Source organism: Globicephala melas, chromosome 20 (assembly GCF_963455315.2).
Source record: "Globicephala melas chromosome 20, mGloMel1.2, whole genome shotgun sequence".
NCBI classification, from domain to species: domain Eukaryota; kingdom Metazoa; phylum Chordata; class Mammalia; order Artiodactyla; family Delphinidae; genus Globicephala; species Globicephala melas.
The window spans coordinates 12,382,038-12,394,605 of record NC_083333.1 but is presented as its reverse complement, the minus strand read 5'-3'; the positions used below and the strand labels follow the sequence as shown (position 1 = coordinate 12,394,605).

The 12,568-nt window shown below is 48.2% G+C and overlaps 1 protein-coding gene across 1 annotated transcript; it reads left to right on the top strand.

Annotated features, from left to right (window-relative positions):
- The first annotated feature begins 7,167 nt into the window (after nt 1-7,167).
- RPL26 (ribosomal protein L26) lies at nt 7,168-12,090 on the top strand. Its single transcript, XM_030861458.3, has 4 exons — nt 7,168-7,270; nt 8,069-8,241; nt 9,372-9,512; nt 11,919-12,090. Exons 2-4 carry the CDS (start codon nt 8,074-8,076, stop codon nt 12,045-12,047), a joined length of 438 nt encoding a protein of 145 aa, XP_030717318.1. The 5' UTR covers nt 7,168-7,270; nt 8,069-8,073; the 3' UTR covers nt 12,048-12,090.
- The last annotated feature ends 478 nt before the right edge of the window (nt 12,091-12,568 follow it).

The window sequence follows — 12,568 nt, the reverse complement described above, 5'->3', positions numbered from 1 at the left end:
GTGGGGCACCGGCCCGAGGGCCGCTTTGGAAGCTGGCCGCTCTGGAAGCTGCCCGCTCACACAGCCAGGCTGCCTGGGGGGTGTCAGCCGAGCCCTGAGGGATGGCCAGCGGCAGTAGGGATGTTAGGGCGGTGCTGGCTGGAGGTCCAGTGGCATCTCCCCACCCCGGGCTCCTTGCTCCCAGTGCGTCTCAGGGAGAACAGGGAGGCCAGGGCTGGGCTGAGCAGCCAGGCTCTGGGCTGAATGAAATGGAAACTCCAGACTCCAGGCCAGGGAGGAAAGCGTGATGGACACCCTTGCTCAGAAACAGCAGCAGGGGCATACCCTCCGGGGAAGCTGACCCTTCCTCTAGGCTGGAGCCGAGCAACGCAGGGAGATGGGCGGCTGCTCCGTCCTGTGGGCTCACCAGCCCCGAGGGGTAGTCCTCACCTTCCAGGTGACCTGCCTGAGCCCAGCTGGGGTTCTGCGTGGGGTACATCCCAGAGGGGCCCAAGGGCAGGACTCCTCCAGGACAGAATTCCCAGCCAGGGTCCTCCAACCCGCTCCGAGCAATAAACAGAAGGGGTGGCGCAGGGGCCAATGGCGCTTGTGTTTCCTGGAATCTCAGCCCCCATCCATGACACCCCACAGCTGGGCAAGGGTGCCAGCCTGGAAGGTCTTCCCTGAGGGAGAAGCTGATCTCAGGGAGCTCCTGGAGGAAGGAACAGAAAAGGGGAGTGGAGGCCACATCAGGAGTCGGAAGTTTGTTGACAGAGGCTGAGGCCAGCAGAATGGCCCACAGAGCCAGAGGTCTCCCCAAGCCTCCCCGGCCCAAGAATGGTCCAAATTTTGAGTCCTGGGGTTTTCAAGGATAGTGTGGAAAGCGGACAGTGCAGGGGAAGCCTGGTGGCCGGGACTTGAGTCAGCTGAAAACTATGTGGGCAAACGAACCCCTGGGGGCTTCCTCCCAGCCCAGGTTCTCCTCTTCCTCATGACCAACCACTCATTAGAGGCCACACCAGCTGGGCCAGTTCCCGGGGTGGATTCCCAGGCTGGGCTGGGTGAGGAAGGGTGGGGAAGAAGACAGCTGTGCTTGGCAGAGACGCTTCTGTCTCAGTGAACGCTGGAACCCAGCTGTTGTCGGTGCTGGCCAAGGTCACATCACCTGGGGACCCCGCCTATGCTGGGGGTCCTTGATGAGGACACTAGAAAAAGCTCAGATTGGGGAGCTGTCTGGGGAGCGAGCCATTCGGGGACAGCTATCTTCTGTTTATTAAGGCCCATAAGTCAGTGGGCCATCATCTTAATTTTAGGACTAAAACCAGCAAAAACCTCAAGCTGTTTTCTGAAATGGGTGGTTCAGAGCCCAGGTGTGCCAACAGCCAAGCTCTCCACAGCCTCTGCCTCTCTCAGCGAAGCTCGCCGTCTGTGGGGAAAGAAGTAGCGCCCTCTTACCTAGTTCCTAAAAGCCTGTAATGGTGGTCATTTGGGGACCATTCGGGGATGGGATCCACCTGCAGGGGATATTGGGACACAGAAAGAGTTGATTTAATGCACTTATGGGCTTCTTTTCAAGACTAGAGAAGAACATAGGTGCTATTGGGGGAGGTACAGGTGGATTCATGGGAAAAATGTTTATTACAGGAATTAAAATGTTACATTTACAAAGACTCTACTGAGTCAGTTTTAACCACACCCAGGCTGCTTCAAACAGTGTCATGAATGTCTGGGGACCTGCTTTTAGCCTCTTCAGATTCTGTTGTGTTTGCCGAAAGTTAATTTCGAAATCCCTGTAGTGTTTCCATATTGTTCAGTCGTGACTTGTAGATAGCACTCCTTTTATTTTCAAAGAATGTCAAAAGCTATATATTTTCTCAAAGATTCCAGACACACTGTAAATGCATGTGGGAAGCGATGAGCCTGGCCTTTTAGGATAATTCTTTTTAAATGAAAAAGACCATCCGAAAACACAAATGCAAATGGCTCTTAAACATTTACTCAGCCACACTTGTGAAAGGAGTGCAAATTACAATTCTGCTGGCATCCCGTTTTTCACCTATTAGCTTGTCTAAACTCACCCTGCTGCCAACGCTGAGGGAAGCACGTGAGGTTGGTAGGAAGGGATACTGATAAAACCCCTAGGAGGGGAAATTTGACATTATCTATCAAATGTCCACTTTGACCAAGCAATTCCCGTTCTAGAAAGGTATGTGACAGATACACTTGCATATTGTGGCATTGACATATGTAACTGCAGTGTTGTTCCTAAAAACAAAGAATTGGGAAACCCTGCATGCCAGTCAGAAGGGGCTGGTTGTGTAACTTGAGATGCAGGAACTGTCATGCAGCTGTAAAAAGAACAAGGAAGGACCTGCAAACTGACTGAAAGTCTCCAAGATCCAATGGCCGATGGGCAGAGGCAAGGTGTGAAACGCTGGGTATCTGATACTACAACCTGTGTAGAAAGTGGGGGCATAAGAATTTACTTTCCGGGACTTCCCTGGTGTCCAGTGGTTAAGAGTGCGCTGAGAATGGACTTGAGGACACGGGGAGGGAGAAGGGTAAGCTAGGATGGAGTGAGAGAGTGGCATGGAGTTATAAATACTACCAAATGTAAAATAGATAGCTAGTGGGAAGCAGCCGCATAGCACAGGGAGATCAGCTCGGTGCTTTGTGACCACCTAGAGGGGTGGGATAGGGAGGGTGGGAGGGAGACGCAAGAGGGAGGAGATATGGGGATATATGTATACGTATAGCTTATTCACTTTGTCATACAGCAGAAACTAATACACCATTGTAAAGCAATTATACTCCAATAAAGATGTTAAAAAAAAAAAAAAGACTGCTTCCACTACAGGGGGCACGGGTTCGATCCCTGGTCAGGGAACTAGATCCCACATGCCGCGTGGCGTGCCCAAAAAAATGAAAAAGAATTTACTTTCTGATTTGCTTATTTGCGCATAAAGCAATTGGGAATATTCAAAAAAAAACTAGTAAGAGTGGTGAACTGTGGATGGGGATGAGAAAATGATGGAATGGAAAGGGAACTTCTCCCTTTACCTTTGGTATTTAGGGATTTTTGAACCAAGTAAATGTAGGTATTATCTGAACATTAAATTGAAAAATTATATCAGAAGCTAAAGATATCTTCAGTGTACACACTTGTTGCCTAGTGACGAGTCGGCCCCAAGAGCCGCCAGACTGCTTGACCTGTGGTTCCAGAGTGTCAGCTGATGTGTCTCGTTCGAGGTATGACATCTCAGGCTCACCAGGCACCCAGGAAGGAAGGTGAAATGTTTAATATTCTCAGCGTTCCTAAGTTCCTAGGGATTTCTCTGGGCCCCACCATTTAATGTGTTCATCTTGATTCCCTCTTTCTCGATTTTTTTGGCTGTGCTGCGCGGCTTGTGGGATCTTAGCTCTCCAACTCCCCAGGCCCCTGGCATTGAGAGTGGGAGTCCTAACCCCTGGACTGCCAGGGAATTCCCTGTTTTGATTCCCTCTTCTCTATCCTTCCTTTTCTTTCTCAAATAAAATCTTTCGCTTTAAGCAACCACCCTGGGTCAGGGCACTACAGGAAGATAACATAGATAGATAGGTAGACAGGCAGACGGATGCCCCGAGGTTAAACATAAACTGTCACTCCTCTCTTTCTCCCCTTGTCCAGCGGCATACCCCCGCCTTTACACACACACTCTCACACTCACACACACTCACTCCCTTTGCCACCTCCCATTACAATAACCTTTAGCTCTCATACACAGTCTAGGCCGACCCAGCGAGCCGAAGGATGCATACTGCACTGGTGGGCCCCAGGCCAGGGCTGCCAGGAGTCTGGGCAGGCACATCAGAGACCGCTCGGCCCCTCGGCCCGTGACCTCTGCCCTCAGTGAAGCCTGAGGACGCGGGCAGCTCTTCTGCAATCACCACTTCTCTCTTTGACCTTCACAATCCAAATGTCCTTTTTTGATACAAAATAAACAACCTTGGCCCATCCTCACAACTTGTCCCTTTCCTTCGTCCTCCTCAAACCCAGAACAAAGGAGCGCCACAACTAATTCTCAACACAAACTACTGGCAGTTCCTACAAGCAATGCTGGTGCAGGCTTCTGGGCTCTCGTTTGGGTAGCTCTCTCCACCTGGAACACGCTTCCCCCATTGTCTACCTGGAAAACTCCTACCTAGCTTTCCAGAAACAGTTCATGGGTTACCTATAAAACCTCCCCCAACCCTTACCTTGGTTAGAATTGGCCGCACCTGTGCTGTGTCCCCTGCTGCATTCCACCATCTTCCCGAGACACTTGATGATGCGTGTTTGTTGACAAGTCCGTCTCCTCCTTCTAGACAATGTGCTCCTTGACAAGAGGCTAGATCTTAACTGATCTTGCTCAGATCATACCAAGTGTCTGGCACAGAATTTAGGAAAGAGTCGAAGCTGGATAAATATTTGAAGAACGCATGAGTGAAGGAATGAATGGATGAACAAATGAACAAGTAAACATGACGGTTTGTGGTCCAGAAAAAAAAGTTTAGTCCAGGGATGTAGGCATGAAGCCTGGATAATACCTACCTTGCTGTGTCTTAGGGCTACACAAAGACCACCCTCAAAATGACCCGAAGGAGCCAGTTTAAAAGGACTCACTTGGGGACTTCCTTGGAGGTCCAGTGGTTAAGACTCAAAAAAGAAAAAAAAAAAAAAAAGGACTCACGTAAGAAGAATGTGAAGAGAGGACAGCCAGGTGAGGTGGCCAGAGGTTCATGTAGGGTGGCGCCATGACGCCCAACAGACACTTGTGAAGATAAACAGACTGTATAACTAGGCTAGCAGTCATCTGCATCTGTGGGTACAACTTCCAACAGCCTTCACACTGTATAAAGTGGTTATGCTTCCACATGGTGGGTGGGCTCGAGTTTAATTTCGATGACTGTGTTGGATGGAGGGAGGGAGGCCTGAGAGGCTTGGGTGGCAGCAGAGAATGATGGGGAGGCTGAAGAAACAGAGAAGACCTTTGTGGGAAGAGAGAAAGATGATGGGGAGGCCTGAAGAAGAGGCGATGAAGGAAACTAGTAAAGACAATAAGAGGAAAGAGAAGGTGAAGACCAGAAAGGGAGGCAGGAGGCTTCAGCAGCTCCATGTCAAACTCAGCTCAACCCCAGAGCCCCATGGGCTCCTCTCTGAATCGCTCTCATGCCAGCCACAGGGACCCGGCACCTGGTGACAGTGTGTCATGGGCTTCACACCTCCACGCCTTCCCTCAAGCTATTCCCTCTGCCTCCTGGAGCTAATTTTAACATTCCTCAAAGGTCACTAAAGGGCGACTTCACCCGAGGTCTTCCCGGACCCCAGAGTTCTCTTCTCTTCCCGAAGCACCCAGGCACCAAGGATAGCCAGGCTCAGCGAGCACTTCTCTGGGGTCCTGTGGTTGTTAATTTTGTTGTTTATCTCATCTCTTAGACAGTGAGCTTCCTGCAGGCAGAAACTTTGACTAATTGCCTTTTGTAGCTCCAGGGTGCAACCTGGCTGGCCCATGAAAGATGTTCCATAAACATTTGTTGAAAAGAATTGCAGCAGAAGAATTCTGCTCTCACTGAAGTTTTGAATAACAAATAAAACCCGGGGCTATATCTTCACAGCATATTTAAGAACACAACTATTTTTAAATCATGAAAACACATGTTCTTCACTGACTCCACTCTGGGCCCTCAAGGATATGGTTTCTCACTCTTTGACTTGAGCCCAGTGGGTTCCTACAAAGTGGGACCATATAGGGAATGATCAGAAGGGGCTGGGAAGCCAGCCTGCACGGGTTCATCTATAACCTATGGGTTCTGTATAACCTTGCACGAGCTCCTCTCACTTCTCTGTGGCTCAGGGTCCTCATCTGTAAAACAGGACAACAATACCAGGATGGCAAGGCTATTTGGTGGATTAAAGGAGTTAAAAAGGCAGTGAGTAGAAGGGTGTCCCTAAGACTCTGCAAGCTTACTACGTCTTAAGTATCATGAAACGTGTGTCTTCCCCTAGTATGACACCTGCGTTATTCATTCAACAGAAACCGATCGCTTACTAGGTGCGCGGCCAGGCACGCGGCGGGAGTTCACCCGGCACTGCAATCCTTCAGGAGGGCACACCCCCTTGCCCTGCTTCCATCAGATCCTGAACTGAATGTGAGCAGGCAGTAAAATTAAGAAAAGGGCACAGTGGGGCTTCCCTGGCGGCACAGTGGTTAAGAATCCGCCTGCCAGTACAGAGGACACGGGTTCGAGCCCTGGTCCGGGAAGATCCCACATGCCATGGAGCAACTAAGCCCGTGCGCCACAACTACTGAGCCTGAGCTCTAGAGCCCGTGAGCTACAACTACTGAATCCTGCCCGCCTAGAGCCTGTGCTCCGCAACAAGAGAAGCCACCGCAATGAGAAGACCGCTCACCGCACTAGAGAAAGCCGGCGTGTAGCAATGAAGACCCAACGCAGACAAAAATAAATAAATAAAATAAATTTATTTTTTTAAAAAGAAAGAAAAGGTCACAGTTCTCTACGTGGAAAAGCTTCCTCACGCCGCTATCCTCAAAGTGTGGTCTCGGACCAGCACCCTCGGCATCACCTGGGAGCTCGTTAGAAACGCGGGTTCAGACCTACTTCCGCGGGGCGGGGGCAGACCCGCGGCCCCAGTCCTCGGAAGGCCCCTCGCCGGCGGGAGCCGAACCTCGGGCGGGCCCCGCGGAGCAGTCAGCACACACATTGGTGTTGGGGCGGCTGCGGGCGCCGGGCTGGAGCTGGCTGGTTACCTGTCAGGCACACTCGACAGGCCCACGCCCTTGGCCCGGGGTCCAGGTAACCGAGGTGACCGGCCGGCCGGAGTCCCAGCGCCACCTGGCGGTCAAATATAGGACCTCCCCTTTCCCGGCTAAGGGAGTACCCGCTGCCCGGTGTTCGAGTGAAGGGACACGGGTCCCTGGGGCCGCTAGCTCCCTCAACACCCGGCGGGGCAGTCAGACCCCAAGCAGCCCCCGCCACTTGCCCGGGAACCACCGTTCCCAGAGGACGCAGCTGCAGAACCCAGAGCTCCCACGGAAGGCACCAGGACCTGGAGAAGGGCTCTGCAGTTCCCCTCCGAGCCACGAGATGACGCTAGTGATCAATTTCTTCCCCAGTTTTCCGTCCGCGTTCAAACTCTGCGCCTCTCTCGCTCCAAGAAACATCGGTCTCGCGAGACCTTCCGGAAACTTACAAAACCGGAAGCTGTGTGTGGATTTCTTCCCTTTTGTGGCCATCGCTGAAGCGCCAACGGGTGAGTTTGCCGGGACAACGCGTATAATCCGCAGCCATCCGTTCACGGGCACGGTGTATCTCGACCCCGGGGGCCCCGATACTGTTCCGGTGGCCGAGTAGCAGCCGGGAAGGGGGGCCAGGATGGTCTCGACCTTTCTCCTAGCTCAAGGCCCGCCGGGGTGGGGAAGGGAGGAGGAAAGAGGATTTGGGGACTTCGAAACGGGAGCTGAAGGGGAGAGGGCCTATGGTGATGGAGTCTAGTCTGGGCAGTGTAGTTTCCTAAAGAATGGTCTCAGGATAACTTCTTGGTAAATCTACTGAACTTTCAGACGGCGCTCGCCCATTGGAAGGCTTTTTGGACCCGAGTTATGTGCATTTTCCAGGTTCGGGATGAGGGCCTGATTTCATTCATTTGGGATGGGGCTAAATGTGTTCACGCTGAAGTTGGCAGATTAACGTTGGTTGGTCTTTCTAAAACGTGATGTGATGTTGAATTGTCAGTCTGCTTTGCCCTAATTCAGCGGAAATATAAGGCCTGTTTTAGCTTTCTTACGCAGTGGTTATGCCGTTTGAGAGTGTAAACAAAAAGTTTAATTACAACAGGTGTGTTGGTAATGGAACGTTCTTCTGTTCCATAAGCAAATACAGAAAACATCCCAGTAAAGCAGTTCACTACAAGCAGTTTTTGATGAAGTTAAAGAATGTGACAGCTTTTGTGAGCATTCTGAACTTTCCAGATGAAATTGTTGCAGTTACTTGTTTGTAAACTGAGATTTGGTCATTTAAGAGTTTACACCTCTTTTAACTTTTTATTTAGCCGAAATGAAGTTCAATCCCTTTGTGACTTCTGACCGAAGCAAGAACCGGAAAAGGCATTTCAATGCGCCTTCCCACATTCGCAGGAAAATTATGTCTTCCCCTCTTTCTAAAGAGCTGAGACAGAAGTACAATGTCCGATCCATGCCCATCCGGAAGGATGATGAAGTTCAGGTATGTGCCGTGTTCAGGTCATCTTGGCGAATATCCCGCACGTTAGGCACAGACGATGGATTGCATTCTGAGAGCGATACATCTGAGACATTGGCTCCCAGAACAGCATTGCAAAAGGAGTTGCGCTGGGGACTAAACAAAAAGCACGTAGCTTTCTTCACCTTTACACTTTGGTGAAAATCAGTTGTCTCAGGCGTCAGATGCAGTCATAATTAAACAGAAGAAAGGGGGTTTGGAACCAGAAGCTTAGTTTGGAGTTATCTTTTTCTGGGTGTGTTTGGGCATTGGAGAGGCATTTGAGGACCAGTAAACAATTCTGTGCCTGAATCAAAATCCATATATGTTACAAGTGAGCTGTAGTTTCATATGATTGTTTGAGAGTACCAGTAAATAAGTTGTCAAGTCTATTTAAGTGAAAATGTCTATTAATGTTTCTTAGCTGTAACTTGCAGCTAGTGATTAAGATTCAAGCAGTCTCTAAAGCAGCTGACATGTTACCAGCGTTTCATGAGATGAATAGCCATTTGTCGCTCCTGTGCTGGCGCTAAAATTGCCAGTAGGTTTTGGAGGCAGTCTCTGCTTTCTCCAACTGGGAAGAAACATCTGTTCAGAAGCACTTTGGCAAGCTGAGGGTCGTTGGGACTTGCGGGTACAGAACGATGTTAGTTAACCTCAGGGAAAGAAGTGGCATGTTTCCTTAAATATTAGCTGCTGCCCACTCTTTGGCACTTAGTTGGGCCCTTTAATGGGTTGTGAATTTAATATTTATGGCCTGTTGTTCCCTTCGAGATGGAGTGACAGTTTCCTTGTCAACTCGGTACAAAAAACCAAGGTGGGCTTGTTCCTCGTTTTTAACCTTTTAACAAGCCCACCACTGCTGGTGGGTCATCAGTTGTAGGATGCACTGTCCATCACTGTAGATTTATATGGAGCATAGTTTATTTCCAGGTTAATTGAAGCCAGAGATAGAATTATTGGCACATTTCCATTAATGATTAGGTCTTTCAAAATTGGAAGATCCTGTATATCTGATAACGTGAATGATGTTTACCTGATTCATAGGTTTCCTGATTTTCAAGTTTAATATTCTTTTAACCACATATATCTTTTATTTTTGAATTTGCATTTAGGTTGTACGAGGGCACTACAAAGGGCAGCAAATTGGCAAAGTAGTCCAGGTTTACAGGAAGAAGTATGTCATCTACATTGAACGAGTGCAGCGGGAGAAGGCTAATGGCACAACTGTCCACGTGGGCATTCACCCCAGCAAGGTGGGTGTTTTTAAGAATGCTTGAGAGGGGAGAAGGAAATTTTAACAGTTATTTTGTATGTGTATTTAATGTACCTTTTCCTTAAAAGCTATTAGTAAGCTGATCGATCAATCTAAAAATGAATAGATCTTAAAATACAGGAAATTGGGTAGTTTTTAGATAATATGGAGCTGATACCCTGTGTATTAAACAGAATTGAGTAAACAGTAAGGCACATTTACAGCCCTGCAAAGTAGGTATTAAGTCATTTGCAGATGGAAAAAATCTGGACCTCAGGGTCTAGATCCCATTGATAGTGGTATCTAAGCCAAAATAGAAGATAATGGTCTGATTCTCATGTCCTGGACTTTAATGTGAATTCTCCAATACTGCTGTCTAATTTCTCTCAATTAAAAAAATATGTTTAATATAAAGGTAATAAATGTGCTTGGTGCCTATTCAGATAATGAGGTGTTCGTTTCTTTAAGATCTTGGGTTGGCACTACAAATCTAATCTTCAAACTACAGGAAAGTTGCAAGACTAGTACAGCTGTTGCATATCTTTCACCTAGAATTCACAACCTCCATTTTCTTTGCCCTTTGCCCTGCCCACTAGTGGATTACAAACATCGTGGCACTTCACCTCTAATTACGTCAGTGTGTATCTCTTAAGAGCGAAGACTTTCCCATTCTTTACTACAGTCTTATTTTTGCCCCCAACTAGATGAGCCGTTGTCAAAGTCACCAATCCAGTGACCAGTTCTTAGTGTTTTGTGAACTTAATGCAGCATTTGACAGTTGATCTCCCTCTTTGTGGCTCATCTTCATCTCTTATTCCAGACAAACCTCAATATCCAGTTGACTAGTTTGCATGTCAACTTGGATACCCAATCAGTATCTCATACCTGACATGTTTAAACTCCTGGTTTTATCCTTGAACCTTCTTGCAGTTTGTTACTGTCACTGTGTGTGGCAGCTTTGTCCTAATGGCTCAGGCCAAAGTGTCATTATTATACACCCCACATGAGTCGATAAGACCTGTTGACTGCTGTCACATTGTATCCAGAATGTTGTTACCATCTGAGTGGCCTACAAGACTGATCACCAGCTACTACTTCTTTTTATTTATTTATTTTTGGCTGCATCGGGTCTTCCTTGCAGCGCGCACAGGCTTTCTCTAGTTGCAGCGAGTGGGGGCTACTCTTCGTTGTGGTGCACCGGCTTCTCATCGCGGTGGCTTCTCTTGCTGCACAGCACGGGCTCTCGGCACACGGGCTTCAGTAGTTGTGGCTCGTGGGCTCTAGAGTACAGGCTCAGTAGTTGTGGCACACGGGCTTAATTGCTCCGCGGCACGTGGGATCTTCCCCGACCAGGGCTCGAACCCGTGTCCCCTGCATTGGCAGACGGATTCTTAACCACTGCGCCACCAGGGAAGTCCCATCACCAGCTACTTCTTGATGTCACCTTATTCCACTCTCCGTGTTCTAGTCCACTGGCCTCTTTACTGTTCCTACAGCCATGCTACTCAGTGTGTCTGCTGGTTGGCAGGATCACCTGGCAACTTCATAGAATTGTACATTCTGTTCCCAGGTCTACTGAAGGAGAATTTGGGGGTGGGACCCAGGGGTCTATTTTAATAAGCCCTCCAGACACACTCAAATTTGAGAAACACACCTGTTAAACTTAGAAGTTCTTCTGCCTCTGGACTTCTGTGCTTGCTCTTCTGTTTGGAATACTCTACCCTTCTTATCAGGTCTCTGTTCAAATATAGACCTTTCCATGAGGCTTTGCCTGATCTCGATTATGATTTAGCCCCTGTCCTCCAGCATTCCATCTCATATTAGATATAACCTCCATGGCGGTGGAGATTGTCTTTTGGTCGCTATGCTATATTTCCAGACCTTGTTCAGTGCTGTCTTTGCCTTCCCTCACCTTCCTCTCTAAGACTAAAATTTATCATAATCTGGGTGTCTTTAGTGACAAGTCTGTTGGAATAAGGTCTGTTCTATGACTTCACTAAAGGTTTTGCAGGTTGAAGCATGTGTGAAGGCTACATTTAATTTCCAACCTTGTGGTACTAACGTTACTATAGAAACAAAAACATGTATGACTTTGTTAGCTTGTAAAACTGAGAGGAGTGGAATAGCCGAAACGTTTTGCAGTAGAAAAAGCTGATTTTCTAATAAAGCACAGAAGAGGACGTGAGAAGAACCACCAGTGCCACGTTGCCTTCTCCTTTGTTGGCTGAGCATTAGTGAACGTTTAAATTTAAGCCAGGTTTGGGGGTAAAGAGTCATTTCTGGCGCTTCAGTGTTTAGGCATCCACTCCCACAGGTGTGGGGAATGGCACTGAATGTTGGGCTTCCCATGTGTTCTGTGTTGGTAATTGTTTAAAGCTCAGGAGCATTTTTTCTTATTTGTCTGCAGGTGGTTATCACCAGACTAAAACTGGACAAAGACCGCAAAAAGATCCTCGAACGTAAAGCCAAGTCTCGCCAAGTAGGGAAGGAAAAGGGCAAATATAAGGAAGAAACAATTGAGAAGATGCAGGAGTGAAGTGATCTTGTTTACAACTTTCATTAAAAACTGTTAAAATGAAGAGTCTTTGTTTATGTGTGGTGCTTTGAGACGCTGACTAGATTTCGGTGGGTCAGTTTTCAGGGAAGTTCAGGTGATGTTAGCTATCTAGGGGCGGACTACCCTTATCTTGTGGCTTGATTCCAGTAATGAAAAGTACTGTTTAGAGAGAGTTGGTTTTTTAACCAACTTTGAGCATCAGTTCTTTTTTTAAAAAAAATATTTATTTTTAGCCGCGTTGGGTCTTCGTTGCTACGCTTGGGCTTCTCATTGCGGTGGCTTCTCGCTGGGGAGCGCGGGCTCTAGACCACAGGCTCAGTAGTTGTGGCGCACGGGCTTAGCTGCTCTGCAGCATGTGGGATCTGCCAGGACCAGAGCTCGAACCCGTGTCCCCTGCATTGGCAGGCGGATTCTCAACCACTGCGCGACCAGGGAAGTCCCAAGCATCAGTTCTTTAATGATTGAAATGCTTTCTAACAATATTCCGAGATCGGGACTGA

Bases quoted from the DNA above. Each gene is read 5' to 3' on its own strand.
- RPL26 (XM_030861458.3), top strand. From the start codon at position 8,074: ATGAAGTTCAATCCCTTTGTGACTTCTGACCGAAGCAAGAACCGGAAA. The intron at 8,242-9,371 runs GTATGTGCCGTG...ATTTGCATTTAG, and splicing joins GGAAGGATGATGAAGTTCAG to GTTGTACGAGGGCACTACAA. The intron at 9,513-11,918 runs GTGGGTGTTTTT...ATTTGTCTGCAG, and splicing joins TGGGCATTCACCCCAGCAAG to GTGGTTATCACCAGACTAAA.